Here is a 26710-nt window from a genome sequence, read left to right as displayed (position 1 = left end):
GAATTGCGCGAAGACGCCAAAGTTACCTGCCGTGTCGCTGGAATCCTCATGATACCAATCGCTTGTGAGCGATGAGTGGACGAGGTCTGATGGGATTGGCTTGAAAGGGGGCGCTATGCGGCGGTATGGAGCGAGAGGATCCTCAATAAGTTGGCCAAGTTGAATCAAACTGTCCGGCTTATAGTCAGCGCTGCGAAGGATGAAGTATGCCCTTCGATGGTCTTTCTGAGAGCGAGGCGCCATATTCTCTCTGCCAAACGAAGTAGGTACTAAGGTTTGCAAAGTAGAAATCACGATGTCTAAGTTCGGTGAATGTCAGAGAAAGGGGGGAGGGGAGTTATAACAATAGGCACCGTGCATGCCCCCATCATATCACTGTGTAAGCCTTAGACAGGTACCAAAGTTGCCGAGTCGGGGTCACATTGATTATATTTTGGGCTGTACTAGCCGTGTCTACAAGATCACGGTACGTACTATTACCTCAATTGGTGCCTTTTTATTCACCTCTTAGAGTCAGTCCTGCATGAAGGTGTCGTGCGACTCAATACTTCTGCAAGCCTCCTCCACATTCAGCATCTCTTCATAGGAAATCACGCATCAAACGTTGCCACATTCTTGTGCACCCCGCTCGTCCGCTCAACTCTGTTCAGCCGGGTGATAAGCAAATTCAGGCGGCAGGTGACGCAGCTGCACTTGAGCGCAAGCTTGGTAGAAGTAACGTTGCGTACAGCTTTGCCAAGAATGGTTTAGACAGCTTCAGAATGGCCGGATGGTTCATGAAGCAGGCTGAGGGCGATCTGAAAACAGAATGCCCGCCAGGAATGGTGTCTGCTCGCCCCATTCTTAGCTGGGGAGTAGCAGTCATGTGTTGCTGCAATAAAGTCCAGCCACAGAAGTGATCCTACAAGGAGTTTCACAGCCTGGCTAGGAATGGCCGCACGCGTTCCCCTGTATCTTCCTTGAGAAGATTGACACCTTATCTGTCATGCTGCCGAGAGCTGCTCATGCAGTTATTTTGAAACGTAGTTTCCCTTGGGCGTGGTTCCTCCAAAGGAGAGTGTCCCTGTTTTCCACGTAATCAAGGCTGGATGAATTCTGAAAAGTTCTCTCGCTTGACCTCTCAATATACACGCTGTGAATCTGAGAACCCAACACAATGGTTTTAAAAGGAAATGCCATTGCTGGGAGGACTATGGCTTGAACTCGAAGGGCTATCCATTCTGGACAGAGAAAGGTATAATGTAAATCTGGAAGATGATGATCTCAGCATATCTTGGTTTGGTGACTACGTACGTTGTACAAAGTACCTTTGGAAAGAGAAAAGCAGCGTATGCGTCTCCTCCCCGAGAACAAACAACATTCCGCGAGCTTAACCATCAGTAGTTAGCATATTATCAACCCACTGGTACCCAGAGTCATTCTGGCTACCAAAATCTCAGATGATTACGAAGTTGAAAAGAGCAAGCCAACCTGGGCTGATACTGACAGCCGGGGGGCTACTTAGTACTTTGGTCGGAAGACCCAGATACGGTGCCACTGGGGGTTACTGTACCGTCTCTGTATTAAGATTCGAATAAGCTGTTAGGCTTAATAACCAGACGGCGGAGAGCCAAGCGTTGTCGGAGCCTCCTGCTGTGTACATTGGTACGAGCGATCCGCTTGAAATTCTAGAGGAGATGGCGATCGTGAGTATCGCCACGCAGAAACCAAAAACAGGAATGACACGCTGTATAGCAGTGTATCTAGCTTATCATTTGCTACATAAGCTGGGTATAAGAGCCGGCTCAATCGTTGTCAATCGCTCTGTGCTTTTAGAATACATGTCATCGCGGAAGAATGACAAAAGCAATGCGTGAGCATAACAGCGATCAAACCCTCTCCAAAATTGTCGGACCACGAGAAGTCTGCAAGGCAGAGGCAGACAGCAGCCAGTTTCGACAAAGATTGGGGCTGGACGCAAATGTATTCAGTGCGAGAGATCCCCCGAACAAAACAGCCTCGGAAACTCCAGATTGCATACAGAAGCCCCGTGAATTGTCAGGTCACGAGTGACATTGAACCTGGAGGGAACAAATAAACAGCTCATTGGGGTAAATTGTGTTCATTTCAACATCATTGCATCACTATCCGTTTGAATTTTGTTAAATCTCCTTCTTGTCACTGGAACACCAACAGGCAATTGGTGGTTCTAAAATGGGCAGGCAACTTGAAGAATTTCTTGCTTCACCTGTCAGGCTGTCCCTTTTCAGCCCTTAGGGTGTTACAACCTCTGGACGGATGCAAAAATGGTCCTGAGCTGACAACCGAGAGATCAATAATTTGAGAGTTCTGACGGCCTCGAAGTTGAAAATAGAGAGAGAGGCAAATATTAATTAAAAGTTATCTAGCGACTGGTCAGAAGTCAACTGCGTTGGATCGAGATCAACACCAGAGCTGTCACCTTGAATATTCAAGCTAGCGCCATATTGACAAACTTGACAATGTATTGTCAAGCAGGTACAAAAACCGTTCTGGCCACACAGGGCACCCCCTCCTTAGACATCGCAAATAGATACCAAGGTCCAGGAATGAGAACACCCGAGTCATTTGGAAGTCTCACTGTGTACTTGCCCGCACTGTTCTTCGTGATATCAGTCAAAGGCACACGGCGTTGATCCGAGTTGACACTATGTGTCGCGCTTCCCATCCGAACCATCGCGAATGAGGCACCATCGAGTCCGCCCTCAAGCGTGATCGTGAGAGAGGATCCGACCTTGACTGAAGTGGAGGAGATGCTCGAAATTACCGGCCGCTTTGCCAACTCACCCGCGGCAGTGAACAAGTAGGGTGGGGAAAAGATCTCGCCGTCAAAGTGATCCTTGGCGCGGTCACACCAAGACAGGTCGCTGCCCTGGGCAGCAGGGCACATACCCCCGCCGCCCACGAAGACCGTAGCGTCAGGTAGAAGAATGCCGACGGCGTGATAGTTGCGCGGAACAGTAGCAGGAGCCATCTGAGTCCAGCCCCTTGTCTTGGGATCCCAGATTTCCGGGACCAGCACAGAGTCTGTGTCAGTAAAGACCAACGACCGGCGCTGTCCGCCCGTCACGATCACCTTGCCGTCTGGAAGCACGATGGCGTTCGCAAAGCCACGAGGAAAGTTCATATCCGGGAGAGTCTCCACAGTCGCTGGCACACCGGGATCCGTGATGGTGATAAGATGGGTTGCCTTCGTGCCATCACTGTCGGTATAATCCTGGCTTCCTCCTGCAGTAAGAATCTTTCCAACATCGAACATGACGTTGACGCCGCACATCTGGTCCATGACGTTCGTGCGGACGCCTCCTGGAGAAACAGAGCCGCCATTGTTGGTGCTGTACCAGTTCATCGCTTTACTAGGGCCAGCTTGGAAGACGGAACCGTTACGCCAGCCGTAAAGCCACGCGTGGTTGTCTTCACGCCACGGCCCCTCGCGATCAGTCGTCAATAGCGGAGTAGGGTCGGTTCCCTGGAGGAGAGTCCACTTGTTCTGGACAGGATCATAAGCCTCGCCTGTCTTTCCGCCAATGGGGCCTGTGAATGATCCTCCGATGGTGAAGATGCGGCCATCTGATAACGTAGCTGACGTCTGATATCCACGGGCGATGACCATATCGGCTGCGCGAGTGAACTCGCTCGTAGCAGGGTCGTATACACTAACAGCTTCGGCATTCTCGCCGCCAGAGATGACGATCTTGCCAGAGGCAAGTGAGCTGATTCCAGGGCAAAACATGTCGTGCTTCGTGTTTGTGATAGTCCGCTGAGAGACGGCGCCGGTGAGGAAGTTGTAGTCTGCGAACTGCGTGATGCCCGTAGGTCCGCTAAACGCGCGGTCACCCCATGAAGAGAACACAAGAAGTCTCGATGAAGAAGGTTGAGCCGGCACGACGTAGGCAGCAACGGGGATGATCGGAAACTGGATCACATCCGCCCACCGGCCGACTTTCGACGTAGCCTTGGACGTGCTAGCCTTGACCATCTGTAGAGAGGTGAACTGGCGGTTGAACTTCCAATCTGACGCGGCGGCCACAGTTCCCTTGATGTGGCAAACATTGTTCTGCATATCGTAGACGGCATAGACGCAGTCCTGGTTCGTGGTACAGCTTTCGGCACAAGCTTGAACGGAAGCACAGCCGTCAATAATGTTGACGCTAGGGACAGTGAAGTCTGCGTTCTTGCAAGTCGCGAAGCTAGCGCCGTTCTGGGTGGTGATGTTGGAGTAGCCACCTGAGCAGCTGGTAATGCCGTCACCATCTGCGAGGACAGAGACTTTGCTTATCGAGTCGAAGCCAGGCTGGTATGCCCACTGAAGTTCTTTCGGTTCCGCTTTGATGTAGCACTTCGAGCTTGACTTTTGGAAAACGGCTCTCAAGCAGGATGAGTCGTTGCCACATTCGATAGCGCATGCTTCGATCGACGTGACTCCGTCAACATCCCGAACCGTGGTGCCTTGATAATCTGTGTTCGGGCAGGCTGCCAAAATGGCTCCGGAAGAAGTGACGTTCGTTGCGCCAGTTGGGCAAGATTGGATAGGTGCGCCATTGCTCAGCTTGGAGACGAGTCTGATGGTCGTGAAGCGAGCGTCTGTGGCCCATGTGAGACCATCCTTGGCCTTGAGATGGCAGCCGAAGTTGGCCTTGTCGTAGACTGCCTTGTCACATTGGGGATCTTGGCTACAGGCTTGGGCGCAGTCGAACAATGTGGCGACAGTGTCAACAAACTTGGTTGTTGTTCCCTGGTAGTCGGTTTGATGGCAGACGGCCCAGGTGGAAGAGCCGTCGGCTGCGACAATGTTCTCCTCGGCAGATGGACAACTCGAGAGTTGGGCTCGTGAAGTCTGAATTAGTGATAAAGACAGGAAAAGGAAAGAAAAGAGTGTGGTTCGGCCCATGATGCCGGTTGTTTGCGAAAGAGCGACGTGAGACACAACGGTGACAATCTCACGATCAGTGGGAGTGGGGATGAGATCCCCTATTTGAAAGTCTCCTCGGGCCGAACTACCTAATGACGTACGGACAGGAAGCCTTCCGCCCACCGTAGTCAACCGCAGGGGCAATATCCCATCGCCGAGCTTCTAAAAGAAATACGAGCGTCTATCTCCTGGATCGAACGGTGCATCTTGCCTGTTGGCTCTAGCATGAAACACGTGGGCTTGCTCAAGAGCCGAGAAGCCGATCGTAAACTTCTATTTGAGGCCTTCTCTCATAAGCGGATCAATCACATAACAGGAATCATGAAACTTAGGCTCGAATTCTGGCACCGTCAACGGTGGCTGCGGTGAATTTAAGATGTGGGCAGTCTGCGACGAATAACGCCGAGCCTTGGAAGCAGCCGATGGCTTCTGGGATAGTTCTTTGGCAGATAATGTCCGTGTCGAAAAAGATGAAAGGGGTAGTCAATTTGACGGACGTCTCTTAGCGGACAAAATGCGGATGTGGCACGGCTTAGCGTTGAAATATGGTTGACACTATTGATCGCTTTGACTAGGCTATGCCAGACGTAGCTGGTGTCGCTGAGCACGAGCATGGGGACCGTCGACGATCAGTAATAAACTATACGAGTCTGTTCAGGTCGACAACTTAAACTCAACGGGCTAAGCCTCTGTTGGACTTGGCTCTGAAGTTTTCACTCTCTTGTGAGGCATTCGGCTTCAACCAGTTTAAACCGACGTTGATGATACAAGACTCACGGCAGGTTAGAGGTACATCTGAATGGTGAAGGTCGATGAAGTGTAATGGAATATACAGATTTTTGTCTATGTTTATTTACAGGTTTTACAAAGGAAAAAAATGCCTATCGCAACAAATACTGCTTCTCACTCCAGTCATATCCATCCTTCTAGTTGACATAGATGGTGCGGAACTTGCTGTCGACATGCCACCCAGCACTGGACAGAGACGGGTTGCCCTTGTTGTAGCACGTCCATGTGGAAGGGTTGTACACAATCTTGTTGCATCCAGACTTCAATTTGCAGAGCAAGATGCAGGCGGTGTCGGAGAGAACGCCGTACCAAATATCCGTGGCAGGGTTGTTGGTGAAGTCACTGCTGGGGCAGACCGTGTACACAGTCTTGAGAACGGTGACGGTGTACGTCGGTGCCAGGCACTGGGTAAGGGGAGTGTTGTCGGCGACCTTGATGAGGGTCTGGAAGCCGGAGTTGACGTTCCAGTTGGAGGCAGCGACGCTGGGGCTGCCCTTGAGGTAGCAAATTTGGGTGGAGGGCCTGTAGACAGCCTTGGTGCAGCCAGAAGTCTTTTCGCATTGGGTTGCGCAGTCCTTGTTGGAGGTGTAGCCGTAGTAGATCTGAGGACTGGGGATCATGAAGTCGGTATCGGGGCAGACTGCGTACAGGCCGCCGTTGTTGCCGACTACATAGCTGAATGGGTTCGGGCAGCTGGAGATGGGGCCGGTACTGGAAGAGCCACCAGTCACTGCGGAGGTGGTGGGCTTCACGGATGTCGACAACGTGGAAGGCTTGCTGGTGGTGGAGGTTGAGAGGGCGATAGCTGGGATAGATGTGCTGCTAGTGATGGCAGCAAGAGTTGTCAGGCTGCTCGTGACGCCAGCAACAGATGTCAAAGAGCCAGAGTTGCCCTGAGGGCAAACGAAAGTACCGGGGTCGGTGGTGAGAGAGTAAGAGTAAGCGTATTGAATGGTGTAAACATCGCTGCCGGAGGTGAATCCAGTGTTAACGGCGTAGCTCTTGTCCCAGGTGCGGGAGTAGAGACCGCAGATCTGAGCCTGTGTGACGCCGTTCTTGACGAGGAGGTAGCTAGTGAAGAAATGGCACCTCAAACCATTGAACGGGTTGGTCTCTTGTGCTTGAGCGGCGCAGTCAGTTGCGCAGAGGGAAGGATCGTATGCGTTGTTGGTGTGAGACTTGAATGTGATGTAGCTGTTGCAGTCTGAAGGAGCGTTGATAGTAGCCTTGTCGGTAAAAGTTGCGTTGTAGCCTGAGACGGGGTAGTCAGGGGCGGTGAGCTGGTATCCATTGGAGCCGGCGACCACGATGTGGAAGTCGTTTCTCCAACCACCGCTGTTCGTGGCAGTAGATGGTCCAATGCCGACACCCCAGAAACTGCACTTGATGACGGTCGTACTGTTGGGGTTGGGGCAGCTAGCGGCGGGATCGACGGTCGGGTCGCGCTCGAAGAAGATGTTAAAAGCGGCACATCCATCAATCTTGGCACAGTCTGCTGCGCAGAGAGAAGGATCGTAGGTCGCGTAAGTGCTGTAGCCTTGGTATGCCGAGGCTGAGGTGGCAGACTGGAGATTCTGGAAAGTCCGGTACCAGCCAGAAGGAGTGACGGCCGAGTTGGCGGCGTTGGAGAAGTCGGTGTCGGCAAGGAAGGCCTGGTCCGTGTCAGGAGACGGGACCGGGCCGCTGCCCGCAGGGAGAGCGCCGCAGTCGCGGGCGATCAACTTCTTGCCAAGATCACGCTTGGATGCTGCGACGGTCTGGTTGCCGACTCCAATGGGGACGGATTCCAAGGCGGGAGCGGGGATGCTTGCAAGCTCTGAAAGAGTGAGGAGCTGAGCAGCACCAGTTGCCGCGAAAGCGGCCAGGGTAGCGAAGGTACGCATGTTGGAAAGTGATTGAAAGTAAGTTGGTACAAAAGAATGTTGGTAAGAAGTGAGTGAAGAAGCTGTGTGAATGAATGGCTGTGAAGGCTGTGATTGAAACAGAAGAGATGAGCGACTCGTCTCAAGAGTTATATATCAGAAAGCTACGACGATGGACTCTGTCAGGCCATGACAGGATTGCAAGCTGCAAACCGTTCCTTTGAGCCACAAAGAAAAAGCAGGTATGGACTGACGTCTGCTCTAGCGGAGAGGAGCCAAGGACCCGAGGGCCGAACATGTCAAGTTAGAGTCGCTGGACTCGGGAGACAAACAAGGACTCGGCATACCATGCAGCTGGGCAGAATTGGCAGTCGACTTGGCAGTCGGAGACCCCAGGAAGAACAGAACCACGTGGGAGGTACCTATTGTCACAAAGAGCCTTTGTGTGTATGAGATGGTTGAACCGAGAGTATGTCATGGACAACAAAGACTCACTCTGAAGTGGCTGAACGTTAGCCTCTTGACATCGGTTGACACTTGAAGGCATTAGTCTTGATTCGGGTTGTGCTCCGTTCCGCCACAACTCGTGTTGACAGCCACTGCGTTGACTGGTATCGGCAGAGCTACAGCACAAAGAAGTTAAATGCATACCGAGCGTTAAGTCGGGTGCCAGTAGAACGTTGAGTGACGGCTAGTATCCAATCTGCCACGAGACTGGATGAGTATGCGAAGAGGAAAGGTCGGCCTTCGGGGTCGCCTGGCTGCTTGTAGCTAATTTTACATGGGCCTAGTCCGACCCGTGGATTTAGAGTTTTGGTGCCGTGCTTGGAATTAGGTACAAGATTATTCACTGACGTTTGCACTCGTTACATCGAAGAGATTCATGAGATGAGTTGACTGATCAAATGAAGGTTGACTAAAGGTCCTGTTGAGTACCTGTCCATCTGCAACCCTCACTCCCCACGTATCAATAGCTTTTACCCAATAACCCGGGTTCCAGCTAAGCGAATGCATACGGCATGTGCCCTGCCAGTCGGTGTCAGAACTCGATATATTCGTGTACAGGCAGGCGATGGTGGATGATATCATCAGCATTCAACATGTCTGTGCTAGACACGCGATGCTCCGCAGCCGCGCGATCCAGAACAATGCCTGAAGCAACGTGACGCTCTACCAGTCTTGCCCGAGACAACTCGCGATCAATGTTCAGAAACCACAACTCATCCATTAGACTCGCAGCTGATCGCCAAGGCTCTCTGTCAAGACTCAGATACAATCCCTCGAAGACTATGACGCGAGCCTCTTTTGGTACGCAAATGTCGTCTTCCACAGGATCCTTCACGGCATGGTCGAAGCTCGGAGCGAAGATGTTGGGTGTGGCGTCGGTCACTGGTTCTCGGAGGACTTGAACCAGGCGATGGAACCGCTCCGAATCGAAGGTGAACGCAGCGCCCCGACGATGGATAGCTTCAGCTGGATTGGGCATTGCTGCTAGCTGCGATCTATACAAATGGAATCCATCCATGGGGACCATGGCGACAAAGTTCTGTTTAGGCTGTGCACTCTGGAGCTTTGCTGCCAAGGCTGTTGCCAACGTCGTTTTACCTGATCCCGGAACACCAGATATCGCAATCATAACACGGCTACTGGGATCATATAGTTCGTGCAAGCCTATACTGTTTGTTAGCCTTATTTCTCGCCAGATCCTTGAGTTCACGTCGGCGAAACGTACGGAGAACCTTCGCAGCCAACCGGTCGAGCTGTGTAGTGTACACATCTGTCGCGACATCGGGCTGTCTCTTGAGCGTCATGTTAGATTGATTGCTTCAGTATATTATGGAGGCAGAGTTTTAACGAAAGGCGGAAGGCGAGGACTGAGTTGAGGACGGCGCTTTTGTTTGTTCCTCCAAGATGTACCTTTCTGCCGCTCACTGATATTTTCGAAAACACGCGGCTTCTGCGGCACTTGTTTGGCCGAGAAGACTGACGGGTCGTTCCTGACTTGCATGACTTGCACCACTCCACCACGATCGTCGTCGGACCGTGTCAAGTCCGACAGAAGGTCATCTGCAGCCAGAGAAGAAAGTGGGTTTATCATGTGTAATATGAAGCTTAATAGTTCAACGTCAGCGATCGCAATCCATCGGTCTTCTCTTATGATGGCCCTAGTAGAGCTTACCTATATCTTCAGTCAGCCTATCCGTAAAATTCTCAATACAGCTAGACGTTTAGTAATATAAGAAAACACCTTGTCGAAAGTGATGCGACCAGGATCCTCTTTCTCGGCGTTAGCTGGAGCGGTCGATGATCTGCTTGTCCTTCACGGGCCGTGTCCACGCCGCTTCCCGTGGATTCATGCAGGGATGCGCAAATGACCCGATACCACCACCAATCGTGTGAGATCGTGGTCAGCCTGCAGTTTCCGCGGATCTTACCAGAGGCACTTACCCCCAAGAGCTGGTCATGGCGGGGTATCTCAATTGGAGGTTCGCGACGCGGGGAGACAGCGAGAAAAGGAGTTACATAAATGATCCGGGCATACCACGCGGGTGGAAACAGTCCAATTCGTGTTCTTTCTCATTTATTCAGTCAAGTTTTCCTCCAAACTGCTAAATGACCCAAAATAATTCCACACTACGTCAACTTCGTCCCAGCACTTTGAAGCAACTCTGTGATCTCCAAGGTAGTATAGCGGAAGTCGTAGAACTCGACGGGCAATACACACTCAGATATTGGGCTTCGATGTTCTGCTACAGCAGTTCTAATTATGGTTTCGTAAAGTTGTGCCAAAGGCCAGCGCTTGCCACACGCATGGAGGATGAAGGCCAGGGTATGGAGGTTTGCGGGGACATCCGCATCGAGTGCCTTGGAGTACACTTGATTCAATTACCGCCAGGTTAGTCTTGGGGAGCATAGGCTGTAGAAATCGCGAGAGGCTTACCTATAGAAGCGTGCCGCTACAAACAGTGGTGATATCAGATAAGGCGATTCGCGTTCAAGCTGGTCTGCTCCTATACGGCGAACCTTGGCCGTCAAATTTTCACAAGCGTAGGTGCATCTAGTTGTGGCGAATGCCCACTGTAACAAATGATTGTCAGCTGTAAGGGGCGAAAAAAATGATTAGGTGTTCTTACATGTTCAAAGGTCGTCTCTATTCCTTTCGGCACGGGCGCCATCTGCTGAAGCAAAACGATGATTGCCCTGGCGGCTTAGGTTAGGCACCTCATGGAAAGTTTTGGGATGGGGAATGATCAACGTACTCATTGAGAATACAGTTGGTGAGCGTGAAGAAGGACTCCATTTCTCCTCGGGGCAAATGTCCTTTCTCATAATTGATGAGCTGAAATACCGCAGCAACAAATTCTTCGCGCCAATTTGTCAGTCTCTCATCTAACCTTTGTGCTTCGGACTGCCAGTCAAGTCTCTGATCCAGCTTGTCTAAATCATAAGATCTGCCCAGAAACTCGCGGACAACCTTGAGCTCCTCTACTGAAAGCATTATGCAAAGGGCAAACCCCGATGCATACCGCGGTTCTGAGTCGGAGCGTTCTATCACAGTTGGCGTAGACGACCATTGAGACTCGAGGCAGGGTAGACTAGCACCGAAGGGTGATGGCGAGTAAGGCATGGAATGAGGAAGCCCCAGGGTCGAAATGGCGTTCAACATCTCAACCATCCAGAAAGCTCGCCTCGCTTCCTCTTGCACTATACTACTGCTCGTGACATGACGATGCGTCATCCGTGCCCTGGACGTATATGTACAAGGAGGGCTTACTCCATGCCTTTGGAGATTTGGATGAGCGAGTAATCTATCGTAAAATTAGTAAAGCCAGTAAGTTCTTCTTCGTTTTTCTGATGAATTGCTGTACCGCCTGCATGTTGCCAGGATATTCCAGAACCCTGTCAGTTGGCCCCTAGCGTAGAAATGACTAGATAGAATCAGGAGAGCCTGCACAGATTGGAGCGACGAGGTGGCGAAGCCTCGTAGTAAGACCTGATCGCGAAGCTCTGCGGCTTTTTCCTGGTGCCATGGTAAAGTATCCGCCTGGTTAAATACCACCACAGCCGTGACAGCTTTATATACCAGTTCCTGGTCAGGGCTCTCAAAGGCGGGGAGTCCTCGGAAGGAACCTTGGTGTAAGATAGGAAACCAAGGGTGATAGCTTTGAAACCACGTTGTGAATACGTCATTTGCCGTAGGGAGCATTAGCGTAGCCGACTGCATCGGGGACTCGGTGTCGAGAGTATGAATGTGAGATTGAGGAACCGCTTCTAGCACTTCCTGGGCGACATCACCACTTACTTCGGCCAGATCTGGATCAGATGGATCAGATTCCAATTGGCCGTTGTCAGCTGACGGCAATGAGGCAGGAGTGCGTTCGATATTGAACGGCACGTTATGGCTACCCTGCACCAAATAATCCTCAACTCGTTCTAGCCTCGCCTGCATAGCTTCTGTCGCGGAGATGATTACTATTTCGGCCGCAGGACCCAATTATGCGAAAACCGTTTGGACTCACCAAGCTGCTGCTCCAATCGCGATACGTAGCCTGCTCGGAGTCCGGGCCGTTGCTGTCTCGACTTGTACACGCACTCGAAGTCATGCTTTGAGCAAAGTCCACATCGTGGGCGTTGTCGATCGCAAGCGACCTTACGTTGGCGGCATACCAGGCATCTACGATGGGCCGAAATAACCGAGTCAGCAACATGACCAATTTTGAAGTTCAGGATTTCAGCGCAGCATACGCAAGCCTAGGTTCTCTCTGTGACGCCGAAGACATTTCGTGATGGCGGAACCGCGATGGCGGGAACCGTGTACCTGTAGTCCTGGGCCGTGTGCGGGCCGACGGAGGTTATATACCGAGGCCTCTACGACGAGATCGGCTGCTAGTTCATGTAATAGCGCCCCATTTAATTGTCAGTCACGCGACATAAATGGAGCATCGTAACATGGAACACTCCCGTCGGCCCCCGCCCCGGCTCCCGCCGCGCAAAGGGCCGTGTAACTCCGAGCCCAAGCTGACTTCCGGCCATGTTCCGGCAATAATCGAGAAGCGTACTGCGCGCTCGTCGTAGGCCAGAATCGCAGTCGAGTAGCCCGCACCTTACGGGCCGTGTCAACACCGCCGCGTACCATGGCCAACCAATCAAACCAGGACTTCTATCCCCACGTTCACCCCAGAATCGCGAGATCTGGGGTATTTCCCGATGCCGCATCTGTATATTTGTATAAGCTTCTCCCCTCGACATGGAAATGTTGAAACCATCCATGTTTGCCGCCCTCGTGAAACAAGCAAAGGCATCTTATTATCGCCAACGGACTCAGCAAAGACACGTTCTCGACCGTCACTGACAACATGGCGAACCGATACTTCGGGTGCCGGGGGAGGTCTCTCCTCATTTGGCTGACCGTGTGCTATGTACGTCAATTCTCCTTCCTTCTCAGTACACTTTGCTAACCTAGACCCTAGGTTTCCTCCATGGCGCTCTTCGGCTACGATCAGGCAGTGTTCAGTACACTCCGTTGCGTTGACAGCGTCCGCCCCCCTTTTTTTTCCCCGCTTATGCAAAAACATGAAAAAAAGCCAATTTTACGCTGTGACGCGCATTTCTCTGCATCGCACGCAAAACGCGTCAAAGTCATCACCAACACCTCAATTGCCGTCAATCACTATAGTCCCAGTAGTATTCAAACGTATAACTACACGATAGAGACATAAGGTGTGTATTTCATGCTTCCGTAGCAGTCAATCTACCCATCGAGGCATTGCCAACCCAGCTAGTCACCTCATCCCCATACCATTCGACCAACAAAAGGTCTATTTTCGTCATGAGAGATCAAGATGACATTTGCTGAGGAACAGAAGAAGAGACCTGCTGTATGACTTTATATATCTACTCAGCATACGGTTTGTATGGCTCTGAGTAATATATAAGCATACCAAGGGGCTTGATACGGTTCTTCAGAGCAAATGCTTTGGCAGTCAACAGGATTAATGACTCTCCTGATAGCTCAGCTTGTTCACGATATTGAGCAAGAGTCTACTGCTGTATAGATTGTGCCCTGTTACTTACAGTTTGCCGCTGGTCAGTACATGTCCGTGGTTTATTATATCAGATACATCGAGAAAGACGCCGGGCGACGACGACGATACAATGGCGCCCAGAATATCGAATCTACAGCTATCGACGATCGCGATGATACTGCCATTCGAAGACCAAAAGACCCACGAGCTGGCAAGTATCGTTGGCTGTACCGAACGAACGATTCGACGACATAGATCACGACGTAATATCACTGGCGAAGTGCAGAGATATAAGAGGTGCCGCCAGAGTCGACAAAAGATGGAAATATGGCATCGTACAGAGCTTCTTGAACTACTGCAGTACCGCAGCGATCTATCTCTTGAAGAGATGCAAGATTTCCTATTTGAAGCCTTCGAGATCCAGATCAGTCGTTCTGCAATCAGTCGACAGTTAAACTCAGCTGGCTGGACGAACAAGAAGTCCAAGATTATTGCTGCTCAGCGAAGTGACGAACTACGATACGAGTACTTGTACCGTATACGACGATATCGCCCCGACCAGCTGGTATTCGTCGACGAATCCGGCGTCAATAAGGATACTGGGATACGGAGGACTGGATGGGCGCCGAAAGGGCTTGCTGCGTTTCGAACTGCAGAGATTGATCGGTTTCAGAACTCTCGCGTACAGATCCTGCCAGCCCTCACGTTGAGCGGTATCCTACACTTGACTACGTATTATGGTACGACTGACGGCGATGGGTTCTTTCGTTGGCTACAGGAGTGCCTTATCCCGAAATGTGGGCGTTTTCCAGAGCCAAACTCTGTCATCGTTATGGATAACCTCTCCTGCCATCGTATACCTGAAATCGAGGGTTTATGCCGGGTATCAGGTGTCCATCTCGAGTTTCTGCCTCCGTATTCACCAGACTTCAACCCCATCGAAGAGTACTTCGGCGATCTAAAGCGATACATCAGGAAGACGTATTCGAAGTGGAACAACGATGAGAATGACACTCGGGATTTCATGGAATATCTACGTGACTGCGCTATGGAGATTGGGTATCGTCTACCCCAGATCGAGGGCCATTTCCGCCATTCGTTCGTCAACTTTGATGGGACAGAGCATATATTTGACGATATCGAACTATAAAAGGGAGGATTTGCTGCCAATATTGAACATCAGCAAGCAATCCAAATTTTCATCGTGCGTTCGCGCGCAATAGATCTTAATCGTGTCGTCATATGATGGTCAATCATCAAATCCATGATTGTAGCCAACAAGATTGCCAAAAGGTTAGCCACAAGCGCACCAGAACACAAAAAATATACCGTCGTCCATTGTTTTCGTCGGTAGCTACGTATACATATCAATTTTGCCTGTATAACGGCTGAAACGCGTTGTTGATGCTTGTGACGATGATTTGTGATGATGACACGTCATCACGATCAGAGACTTCAACCATAGTCAGAGACTTCAACTGCCCCTAACCAGTATCGGGATGGACCGAAGTGTATTGTTTGCAGATCCAAAATAACAGTAATTCTATTGCTTTTATACGTATAGAGCGGCAGTGTTGAATCTACGGCTATGGGTAGACTTTTCCGTGGTTGAACACGTCATGCAAAAAAATCGCGCATACAGTCAAACTTCACACCACTCTTGCTGTATCACTCTTCTTCGTTATCCTCCTCCGAGTAATACGTCTCTGTTGACGACGTATCACTCGAGATTTCAATCTGATTGTCCTCATCGCCTTGCTCGATTTCGTCTTGTTCGATCTGTAACTGCGTGGGCAGCATCTGCGACGCTGACAGCAGTGGTGACGAAACGAAACCAAAGAGTTCCGAAACGCCTACAAAGTTAGCCATATTCGACAGTAAACAGCTCTATATACACTCACCACGTCGACCAACTTCAACTGGCGTACCACGGATCTCTTGCTCGATGGATTGACGTGGCACTAGGGCGTCGATATGTCGGGATGACCCCAACTCGCCTGAAACTAGCGCCGCAGAGTTTTCAACTGGCGCCGCCGCCGTCCCTCCTGGCAATCCAGCGTATATTCTTGTATAAACATCTCCTTCTGACTCTCGATGGTTTGAATGAAGTTCAGAGTGAGATACCACGTCGGAGAGGGCGTCAGACTGCCCTCCGTAGTAGGCGCTGTTGTCTATGAAGGATTTGATCGAGTTCCTGACATCTTCGGTAAGATCTTGAGTAAAACCCTGTTCAGTAAACCAAATATCTGGTAACTTGCGAATTGCCCGCAAGCTACTGTCTACTGATCGCAGTTTCTGTAGCTTCTTTCTGAACCCTTCGTCGACGTTATATCGCTTGCCGCGGACGGATATAAACCACTTGATGAAGCTGGCCACTTGATCTAGAGCTTTTCGAGGCGAATCCGGTACCACTGGCGAGGACGAACGAATCGGGAGTGCGATACTTGGTTGACGAGTGCTTGGAAGGTTCAATGGCGGAAGAGTTGGCAACGAATACTGTGAGATGTTCGCATATGGCCAATATGCCGGCGGCGGCGGCGCCGGCGGCGGCAGCTGTACGTATGGGTTAGGATATTGAAGATGACGATCTGGCGCCCCCGCGTTGCCGTATATATTGACGATGGCGTTGCTGTTGGCGTTGGTTAGGCCAGATCTTGACCCTGATGATGGAAGTGCGGCATTTTCAGCCTTCTCTTCCGTCATCACTGTCGTCTCCTGGTTATCATCAACCTCCACGATATTCTTACTTCTCTTGCCCTGGCGTTTCTGATCCTCTATAAACTGGTCGTGAAGAATCTCACCAAGCAGTTCTTTAGGTGGTTCCATATTGTCAACGCCAGCCTGTCCAGTCATAATAGCCTTCGCCCACTTCTCTATATGGTGAGATTTGATCTTGTAGTGCTTCTGGCCTAGTATATAGCACCAGTTGAACTTCTCGTCGCCCGAACTATTCTTACATCTCTGGTACTCTGGGCAGATGTGCGTACGGAGAAGTTGTCTGTGCATACCCTCCTTCCGACGCTCGACGTTTGCAGGATCGTTAGCCTCACGATCGATCGCCTCTTGCATGCCGGCTGAAACGCCTGCTCGGCCACCTTTTCGAGGCGTTCGTACGCCAGTCACTATACCACCAGAGATTGGTACGGCGCTGTATTGCCACTTGACGGTGAGGTGGACTTCACCCCTCTCTTCAGCTTGTTCAAGAGAGGGGACAATATCAACCCATGGAATACTTGGCCAAGTGACCCCTCCAGTAGACGGATAGACCCGAGTGAAGATTGGTGTTGGTTTAGATGCGTTGGTGGGCTTCCTCCAAGCAACGACAACAGCGATATTGGCCTTCTTCACAATATACGAGTGAGCCACTTCTGCCTCAAGTTGGGCGCCGCTGTCTGCCTCCCAGTCTCTACTATTCGCATCTAATACAGGAGCAATACTGAATCTGTTATACGCGATGCTCTCGATGGTTAGATCGAGAACAGGTAAACCGTTACCCTTGAGCGCTGGGCCACGGGTAACCTGGATTTGTAGCAGAGTTGGTTCCTCGTTACCCATATCGTCCTCCTCTTCAAATACATCGTGGAACGACATAAACGTATCATCAGCGCTATGGCGAGGGGCCGTAGGCGTATCGTCCGCAAATCGAGTGGTTTGACGAGGGGTTGGGTTAACTGGGGTCGAGTCTGGTCGAAACGGTGGCATCGACGAAGGCAGAGTACTTCGGAGCCGGATCGTATGCGGCGGATCCTTCTTTCGCTTCCTCTGCGTTGTCGTTGCTTTTTGGCGAGAGGACGCTTTTGGAGCTCTTCGTGATGACGGAGGGGCTATAAGTACACGCTTTCTTCGCGATGTAGACTCAGCCGCCACCAAATCATTAGTCTCGGGTCCAGCCTCGGCGACGATAACCTCCTCGGCGGCCTCCTCGGCGGCCTCTTCGGCGGCGGCAGCCCGGCGAGCCCTCTCGGCGGGCGTAACGATCCTGATCGACGGCGAGGCAGAGCGTTGAGGAGGATCTCTGGCGGCGTCCTGTGCCAGTTGTTGTATACGTCGTTGTTTCCGCGTACCGTTGGCGATGGGTGACGGACGATGCCCAGAAGGGTCATCATCCGCCTGCCGAGCCGCGCGGCGGCGTTTAGGAGGCATCACGATGCCCTCAGATAATGAGATTCAATAGAAATAGATCAATTGAAGCCATCAGAATAGGTCAATTGCCGTACTACGAATATCTACGTGGCGTTGGGCAAATTTTCATGTATATACAGGGATTATGCGTGCGTAATTTCGGCAAAAAGGGGGGGCGGACGCTGTCAACGCAACGGAGTGTAAGTCCAAGCCGCAATTCAACCCCTCAGCGTCGTCCGCTATGGTATCTTGTTTATTGACTTGTAACCTTCCTCTTGACTTCAGGTGGAATTATTGTGTCGAAAGACTTCCTGAAGACGATGAATAACCCCGATGCCAATCTGCAAGGAACAATCACATCCCTGTACAACGTCGGATGTTTCTTCGGCGCCCTGTCAGGCTCATGGATCGGCTCTTCCCTTGGACGTAAGCGATCAGTCATTCTGGGCACGACGGTCTTGGTTATCGGGGCCATCCTGCAAATGACAGCCTTCAGCGTACCCCATATGATCGTCGGCCGCCTCGTCGCCGGCCTCGGAAACGGTCTCAACACCGCAACTGCTCCCGTCTGGCAGAGCGAGACCACCCAGGCCAAATGGCGAGGGAAGCTTGTGGTGCTAGGTCTGGTGGTCAACGTTGCCGGCTTCTCTCTCGCTAATTGGGTCACCTTTGGCTTTTCCTACCTGGAGGGCAGCATCTCTTGGCGCCTCCCTCTCGCCCTCAAGCTGATCTTCTGCCTCGTTATCCTCTGTACCGCGCCTTGGCTGCCCGAGTCTCCCCGATGGCTCATCTCGAAGAATCGTATCCAAGAAGCCGACGTCATCCTAGCCGATCTGAAGGGGGAAACCAACGTGTCGAATCCCGCTGTGCTAGCCGAACGCAACGAAATCGTTCGCGCGTACAAACAAGAAACCGAAAACGCCATGACCTGGTCTCAGCTGTTCCGAGGAGCATCAGAGAAGGGTGGATCTGGAGCGTTGCGCCGTTTTCTACTTGGGCTGGGCACCCAGCTCATCGTCCAGCTGTCCGGTATCAACGCAACGTCTTACTATCTCCCGACGGTCTTGATCGAGTCCGTTGGGCTGGAAGAGAAGCTTGCTCGTCTGTTGACCGCCGCCAACTCTGTTCACTACATATTCTTCTCATACTTGGGGATGATGTTGATTGACAAGTGGGGTCGCCGTGGTGCTATGATCTATGGTCAGTGGTTATTCAGTAGTACATGGGATCAACACAAATGGAATTGCTAATTTTGGGTGTGATGTAGGAACTTCGGGCTGTTTGGTATGCTACATCATCCTTACAGTCCTCATCAGGACTGGCCAATACGCGACGGACGAAGGACTGAAGTACCGCGTCGGAGCCGCCTCGGTGTCAATGATCTTTCTCTTCTACGCCATATTCGGCGCCGGTTGGCAAGGCACCGCATGGCTCTATAACACCGAAATCAACTCACTGGCCATGCGAATGAAGGGCGCCTCGGCCAGTGTGGCTGCACAATGGGCGATCAACTACATGGTCGTTCAGATTACCCCCATTGGCATCCAAAACCTGGGCTGGAGGTTCTATCTCATTTGGGTGTTCATGCAGTTCTTCTCTGTTCCCATTCTGTATGTTTTCTACCCGGAAACTGCGAATAGGAGGCTCGAAGATATCGACATTGTCTTTGAAGAGGGCCTGCGGACATGGGTGTTCTTGGACAAAGAGGCTACGCAAGTTGCGCGACCACACCGCTTCGTCGTTATGGAGGAGGAGGAAGTTGCCGATGCTGCCAATGACATCAAGGCCAAGGTCAATAGCCCTGAGTTCGAGCAGATTGATCACCCGACTCAATTCAAATAGGGTGACAACTGTAGCAAACGCACTATTGACGTCGGCGTTTCTTTAGCGCAATGAATATGCCTGTCGGCGAAGAGTTAGCTAGGAATTTATGCGTTTGAGAGTTTGTTGTAAGAGATTGTGGCTTCAAGTAACACCGTATCCTTCATCTCAGCGAGACTTCTCAATCATCAATGACAGCACAAGACCATGCAGAGTACGACTGGTGAGAAGTTGATTGTCACTTTCTTGACAAATGCAACACTTAAACAAGCTGAATGTGAAGAAGTTCTGGGAAAGCTATAGGCCTCTGACGGGTTACTGGCGTCAGACAACCCGACAACTCGTGCGTTCGGCCCATGTGGGGTACTGCCGGCCCGGAGCCGAGCGACGACCGGCGTAACTCAGGCCGGCTACCGGCCCGTAGGACTAAACCTCCCATGACCTCCCTCGTACCCCTGCCCCCCAGACCCAAGCGTTGGACTAACCGGCGACTGGGTGGCATCACTTCCCATCTCAACGGACCCGCCGTACCTCGGACTACTAGGCATCTCGCTCACACTGTTCGGCACTTCAAGCTCCGCAGCTTGCACCCCCGGCGACGCGGTCGGCGACGTTGCGAACCTGGGCTTCGGCTCAGGGGATGAGTAGGGCGTATAACCCGGCAACTCCGAGAAAGCGGCGCTCTGCCTTGAGTTCTCGGCAGCTGCTAGCTCTGTTGCTGCCTTTCTCTTCTTCCTCCGCCGCAAGATGACGGCGAAGATGCCTGCGCCGACGAGGGCGATGGCTCCGAGGACGCCGCCGACTACCCCACCAACGATGGCGCCTTTAGATCGCCCGCTCGAAGAAGAAGTTGGCTCGGGAGTAGTGCTATTCGTGGCAGCGGTGGGCTGCACGACGAGTGTGTACGTCGGTGTATAGGCCGGTCTCTTGAGTGATGGGTCAAAGACATACTGCAGATAGACATCACTCCACGCACGAGGTTTCGTGACATATGCTCCTCCTAATGCCGTCCCCCCGATGGCCTTGACAACCTGCTCGGGCACCGGTGCCAACCTCTTCGCGGCCTCGGTGTCGTAGCTCCCCGTGTAATTGAGCGAGACCAGGGAGAAGATCTCAGCGGGCATGTGCTCCGAGCACATCTGGACGTTCCCGCCGCTGCCGTCGCTCTTGGTCTGCATCCCGCCCACGATCAAGAGATTCTCGCCGACGGCGTGGCACGTGTGCCCGTACATGCCGTCGGCGCGGGTGTGCACGAGGATCCACTGGAACGTCGGCAGGGTGAGGACCCAGATCTCCTCGGAGGTAATGTAGGTTGCGTAGTTCTCGACGCCGGCGATCATGTAGATGTTCCACGATGAGGAGTCCTTGGCGGGAACGAGGACGGCGCAGATGTCGGAGCGGCCGGTGGGCATGTCCGGGAGGCCGAAGGTCTCTTGGCGGAACCAAAAGCCTGTTTCGATGTCGTAGATGTCGACGAAGGATTGGTTGATCTGGGGTCTGTCAGGGGATGAATGGAGATGTTGAAGGGGGAGGGGCTTACGTTGATGTTTCCTGATGCTGCATCATCGATCCGGACGCCGAATTCCGTTTCGTCTCGGGTTGTTTGCCCACCGATGTTGACGATGATACCCTTCTCTCCAACCGGGACGTGGACCATCGCACCGTTCATGCGTGGCCCAACGTACGTCGGAACGGAGATGTTCGTCAGCTTGGGCTGGGACTTGTCTGCGGTGTCAAGTTCGAGCATTCCTTCGAGAACTATAGTTCATGATTGTCAGGAACTAGTTTCCATTATGAGTTTCTATGCACTTACAGCGAAAGTCCATGGAGGGTGTATACTGGCTGTTCGCAGGACTGCTCCTGCGCTGTGTATACCCCTCAAAGATATAACTCCGATTCAACGTCGGCGCGTCGCAGAATGCCGCAGCACCTGGCCGGTCGACAATATGGTCGTTGTTGGATACCTCAAAGTCCGTAGACTTGGCCCATCGCTCCGTATCGATGTCGAACTCCCAGATGGCCGGCTCAGGGAAGTCGTCGATATATGCTGGGTTCTCATTGTTGTTGGACGACCACCAACCACCTAGCTGATAGACCTTTCTGGTCGTCTGTGAGTACCACATCGCATGCTCGATCAGACCGTTCGGGACGTCCGGCGCTTTCCAGATGGAGCTGTATGGCCCGGTCTCCTGGTTCGTGAAGTTCTTCGACAAGTCTAGGACGAGGAGCTGCGTGTCTGGGTTGTGTTAGTCATGTCACAGTGGGCTCATGGGAGACTTACGCATTCCAGACGTGAAGACGCCAGCTTGGGTATTGAAGAAGGTGTTATTGCCCTTAGGCACAAACGTGTTTCCTCCATCGATGTAAATCTTCCCATCGGCGTAAACACCTAGCGAGACTTAGACTAAGGCCCATGAAGCGTCATCGAACCACTCACTAGCATGGCGAAATATTCTGCAAAAGTGCTGTGACAAATCAAAGGCAGTGCTGTTGATGCTAGCCGCAGGAACGGCTGTAGGCGCAGCAAACACAGACGTGCTACTAGCACCACCAGAGACCACCGCTGAGCTCACAGCCTGCCTCGCATCCAGCGAAGCAAAGACCGATCCAGAAATGGCCGCAAAAAGCGGCCAAAGTGAGACAAATCTCATGACGGTGGTTCAATCAGATAAGAAGAGATGACGACCAGGTCAAGAAGACGGCCTGGATGGGGCGGGCATCGACGGGTATTTGCAGGACTCAACCCCCGGGGAGGCGTCGCTGACAGCAAACATCCCCCCGGTTACCCAGCAGGACGGTCAAGAAGGCTCTCAAGCCCGCCAAGCATCATCAGCGGAAGTCTCACATGGGGGAACCAAATCGCGCAGGCAAAGAAGCTGAAGACCGCAGCCTGGGGCTCGCACACGTCGCTGCAGTGGCGGGCGACGCAAAAGCCTCAACATGCCCGTTTCGGCCGGTCTGGCCGACGATCGAATCAGGACAGCATGGGCGGGCGCGGGAGCTAGGGTGCTTCCATTGGACCTTGTCGATGAAGGAGGGTGAGGGGATCGTGAATCCTATTTGTCTGGGAGAGGATAAGCATCACCCCCAATATGCAAGGGAGACTAGACGGAGCCTGCTTGTGGTAGTCGCACTGCTGACGGGCTTGCGGCCGTGGGAGACACACAGGTGAGGAGATGGGGGCCGCGATGGCTGCTGTGTTTCTTGATGAGAGGTGGAAACACATTGTTCGTGAGATGAATGGAAGGGTGTACGAGCCAGGCTCTGGACCTTGGTCCGGATGCTTGATCGTCAATGTTTGCTCGAGGACCGTCGGGTCTGCGGTCCTCATTTGGATCTTGGCGGGCTTATCTTCAGGCAGTGCGTCACGGTGGCTTGTCCACTTGGGGCAGAACATGATAAAGAGAAGCAGACATCCACTCCCGTCATCATCAAGTCTCTGGATCACAAGGCTCTCATAACACCCCCCATTTGAGGCTCTTCACTCCTTCAAAGGGAGTTGAAGATGGCAGAGTTGAAGAATCACGGGCCGAAGCCATCCCCTGCTCTGCACATGGCCCCCACTCCCACTCCCTCGTTTGCCATGCAAGTTGCAACTCCCACCTCCCGCTAAACAAGCGCTGTCAAGGATCCCCCGCCTGCTCCTCCAACAGCCCTTCCCCGCAGCACTCAGCACTCATCAGCAATAAGCCTTCAGATAGAGGAAGCATTATGTTGGCTGGTAGGAGCGGTATCAGCCAGGAGGTGGTGGGGGATTGGCTGGTCCAACCCCCGCGTGCACCACCTGAGTCAGGCCCGTACAGCCGCGACGCGCCAATCAGCAGCAGCGCAGTATGATGCCACAGGAGGGGCCATATTCAGCACCCCCTAGTCGCTTCTTTAGCACCTAGTTAAACCCCTTTTAGCAGTTTATAAGCGTCACAGCTATAAAGGGTACCTACTACCTTATAGCTACCTAAACTATCCTTATACTAGATATTTTATATAATAGCCGTATAGATTAAAATAAGCTACTTAGAATGTATAAATATATTATTTATTAATAACTTAACTTACTATATATCCCTCTAATATTAAAGTATTAATATCCTTACTAAATTTATCTATTTTTTTATTACTATTATATTCTTAATATAAAATTAACTAATCCTACCTTTAATAGGTTTATTAAGAAAGTTTACTAATATTAGAAGCTCTTTAAGTATAGTATAATTAGAAGTAAGTTATAATTAATAATATATAGTATTAAATACTAATAAGATCTAAACTATAAGTATAGAAGCTACTCTAAGAAGTTTATAGTAACTTCTAAAGACTTAATAACTAATAAAATAGGTTATTAGTAGTCTATATAATTATTATAAACTTTAGAGGGATAAGCTACCTCTATAGTTAATAATTAATATAACTACTTACTTATTACTAATAAGTTAAAGCTATATAGTTAAGCGTTTTGAATAATAGCGTATGAGGTAGTAAGTAGCAAAGAAGTAATATAAGTATATATTAAGGACCTCTTAAAGTTAAGTAAATTAATAGTATATAATATTACTATATAGATAAATAAAGAGGTAAGTATTAATTATATCTGTATAATTAATATATATAATATTTAGTATTAACTATATTATAAAAAGTATAGCCCTCTTTTAACTACTTAGATATTTATATATAAACTAAAATAAAGTATAGATATTAGATATCTAAGCTTCTATTATAATACTAGCTTAAATAGGATTAATATAATCTTTTAAACATACTCTTAGTACTTTAAGTAGTAGTAGTAAAATCTAAAATTACTATTAATAGATATTATATATAAGGTTAGTTATAGAGTTAAAAAAAAGATAAGTAAAACTAACTAATAGTAAGTAAATCGCTTTAATATGCTGCTTTTTGAGATTAATAGTTTTATTATAGTATACTTAACTTTTAATGCTACCTTCTATTTTATCTTAAGTAAAAGTGCTGCTATATATAAGTAAGTTTTTAAGTAGCTTAGAGATATAATTATAGCTGAAAAAATCGTAGTTCTAAAAGTAATAATAACTAATTTTAATAAAGCACTTAAAAAAGCTATTAGAGTTATATTTATAAATATATAGTAGTAGATCTATATTTAGTATATACTAAAAAATATAGTATTAAATATAAAAAATAAATAGGATAAGGTGTTAGAGAGGGATAATAATAACTAAGCTGAAAACTAGCCTTCTATTAGGTTTAGAAATACTAATAATTTTAGCATGCCTTATATTAAGAACACTTTTAATTTACCTAATTTAACTATAAGTAGGGTTAGGGAAACTTTAGTTAATCCTACTAGCTAGGATTTTAAGGCTAATATTATAGAAGATCTTATTAACTTAGAGGCTAGCTATAAGGTATAGAATTTAATACTAACTATTAACTTCTTACTATTTAATAATAATAACGCTAATAATATTAACTTTATAACTATAGCGCTAAACCTAGTTATTTTATTAACTATTAATTCTAATAAGATTAAGTAATTACTAGATAGGGTTTTATAAGCGTAGAAGTTATATATTTATATACTAACTAAAGCACTATTTTAAAAGCGTTAGAAAAACCTTAAAAAAGCCTTTAAAATAACCTAGCTTTAAATTATTAACTACCTCACTACTACTTACTTTCTATTTTACCTCTAATTTACTAACTTTACTATTAGAAAGTATTATAACTATAGCTTTAAAGTAATATTATATATAAAGTCTACTTATATTAAGTTAAAGTTATATTTATATAACTACCTTACTAATCTTTATAACCTCTATTTTATAATTACTAAGATAATTAAAACTAAGAAGTAAGTGTTATATAATTATATTAGTAAAGAGAAGTTCTTATTTAAGAATGTTTATAATAAAACGCTTATACTATATTAGTTAATTTAGGCTGTTTTATTTAAAGTACTTAATATAGTATATTAATAATATAAAGTAGCTTATAATATTTAGGTTAATAAATTATAATTAAAAAAGCTAGGTTTTTATATAAGCTCCTTCTTATATTAATAAAGCTTACCTTATTACTATAATATTCTTAACCACTTTAAGTTAGTAGATAATAAATACTACTTTACGTAAAAAGCTATAGATTACTATTAATAGCTTAACTAAACCTTAATATATATTTTTTTCTTTTATTTTACTAAATATATCTCTAACTAACGTTTTATAGCTAGAGATTATAGTACTTAGAGTAGTAATAAAAAAGCTTAACCTTAATATTATCCTCTAAAAAAGGAATTATTAGTAAAATATTATATTAATTAATAATAATAACACCTTTATAGATAATATGCTATAATATTAATTAACTATACTAATATCCTTCCCTTATACTAACTATAATATATTTACTAAAAGAGATCCCTCTATATTTAAAGTAGCTTAAGCTAATATATTTATTATATTACTACTGCTATTAATATAGCTACTAAAAAAGAAGAAGAAGTTAGCTATTAAAAAGTAAGCTAAAAAATAAGAGGAGAGGATATAAATATTAGTTAGCTAGTAGTTCTATTAAATAAACTAGTAATTAGCTTAAACTTTATAGAATTTTACTTTAAGCTAGTTATTACTACTTCTATTATTACTACTAGTTCTAATATTAACTCTTTTTAGCTAAAGTTAGCTTTAGTAATACTTATAGACTTTCTTATTACTTCTATAAGTATACTTTAAAGCTTTACTACCCTTAAATTAGTAGTAATTTAAGTAGTTTTTAAGTTAGCTAAAGTAATAATATAGGTATAAGTAGTATAAGTAGTATAAGTAGTATAAGTAACCTTAGCGTTAGATTAATATATTAATATATAAATTTTCGCTCTATATTTTATAAAACTATATATTACTATATATAATAAATCTTTTAGTGGCTAATAGGGTTAGAGATTTACTCTACTATATATAGTGTAGCACTAACGTAATAACTTACTAAAAAGGGTTTAACTAGGTGCTAAAGAAGCGACTGGGGGGTGCTAAATATGGCCCCTCTGCTACAGCAATCCGTCTTGCGCTGGCGTCCTGAAACTTGCTCACCTCCATGCCGTTTTGGGATTCGGAGGCTGGTCACAGGGCTGTTGCTTGTGTTCATGTGCTACGCGGCCCATCTTGATAAAGCTCTCTGTCCTT

General features: G+C 48.6%; 7 protein-coding genes across 7 annotated transcripts; 2 read left to right on the top strand and 5 right to left on the bottom strand.

The window, feature by feature from the left end:
* Positions 1-2488: 2488 nt before the first annotated feature.
* On the bottom strand, positions 2489-4909 carry GAOA-0 (Galactose oxidase; the record flags this gene model as incomplete). The annotated part of the gene is made up of 1 exon (XM_036643611.1): positions 2489-4909. The coding sequence occupies one exon, from the start codon at positions 4907-4909 to the stop codon at positions 2489-2491; it is 2421 nt and encodes an 806-aa protein (XP_036490311.1).
* A 947-nt stretch (positions 4910-5856) lies between these two features.
* On the bottom strand, positions 5857-7602 carry CGCS363_v011761 (uncharacterized protein; the record flags this gene model as incomplete). Its single annotated transcript, XM_036643610.1, has 1 exon — positions 5857-7602. The coding sequence occupies one exon, from the start codon at positions 7600-7602 to the stop codon at positions 5857-5859; it is 1746 nt and encodes a 581-aa protein (XP_036490308.1).
* A 1018-nt stretch (positions 7603-8620) lies between these two features.
* Positions 8621-9392, bottom strand: CGCS363_v011760 (putative uridine kinase; the record flags this gene model as incomplete). The annotated part of the gene is made up of 2 exons (XM_036643609.1): positions 8621-9252; positions 9314-9392. 2 exons carry the CDS (start codon positions 9390-9392, stop codon positions 8621-8623), a joined length of 711 nt encoding a protein of 236 aa, XP_036490309.1.
* Positions 9393-10215: 823 nt separating this feature from the next.
* Positions 10216-11080, bottom strand: CGCS363_v011759 (uncharacterized protein; the record flags this gene model as incomplete). The annotated part of the gene is made up of 5 exons (XM_036643608.1): positions 10216-10457; positions 10523-10538; positions 10606-10659; positions 10716-10782; positions 10842-11080. 5 exons carry the CDS (start codon positions 11078-11080, stop codon positions 10216-10218), a joined length of 618 nt encoding a protein of 205 aa, XP_036490751.1.
* A 2846-nt stretch (positions 11081-13926) lies between these two features.
* On the top strand, positions 13927-14757 carry CGCS363_v011758 (uncharacterized protein; the record flags this gene model as incomplete). Its single annotated transcript, XM_036643607.1, has 1 exon — positions 13927-14757. The coding sequence occupies one exon, from the start codon at positions 13927-13929 to the stop codon at positions 14755-14757; it is 831 nt and encodes a 276-aa protein (XP_036490750.1).
* Positions 14758-18049: 3292 nt separating this feature from the next.
* STL1-1 (Sugar transporter STL1) lies at positions 18050-19571 on the top strand (the record flags this gene model as incomplete). Its single annotated transcript, XM_036643606.1, has 2 exons — positions 18050-18929; positions 18997-19571. 2 exons carry the CDS (start codon positions 18050-18052, stop codon positions 19569-19571), a joined length of 1455 nt encoding a protein of 484 aa, XP_036490191.1.
* Positions 19572-19960: 389 nt separating this feature from the next.
* CGCS363_v011756 (Kelch repeat-containing protein) lies at positions 19961-22201 on the bottom strand (the record flags this gene model as incomplete). The annotated part of the gene is made up of 5 exons (XM_036643605.1): positions 19961-21040; positions 21091-21308; positions 21364-21786; positions 21832-21939; positions 21988-22201. 5 exons carry the CDS (start codon positions 22199-22201, stop codon positions 19961-19963), a joined length of 2043 nt encoding a protein of 680 aa, XP_036490190.1.
* Between the last annotated feature and the right edge of the window lie 4509 nt (positions 22202-26710).

The sequence above is a fragment of the Colletotrichum siamense genome, assembly GCF_013390195.1.
Source record: "Colletotrichum siamense strain Cg363 chromosome Unknown KSG_Cg363_contig08, whole genome shotgun sequence".
In the NCBI taxonomy this organism is placed as follows: Eukaryota; Fungi; Ascomycota; class Sordariomycetes; order Glomerellales; family Glomerellaceae; genus Colletotrichum; species Colletotrichum siamense.
This window is presented reverse-complemented; position numbering and strand designations above follow the sequence as displayed.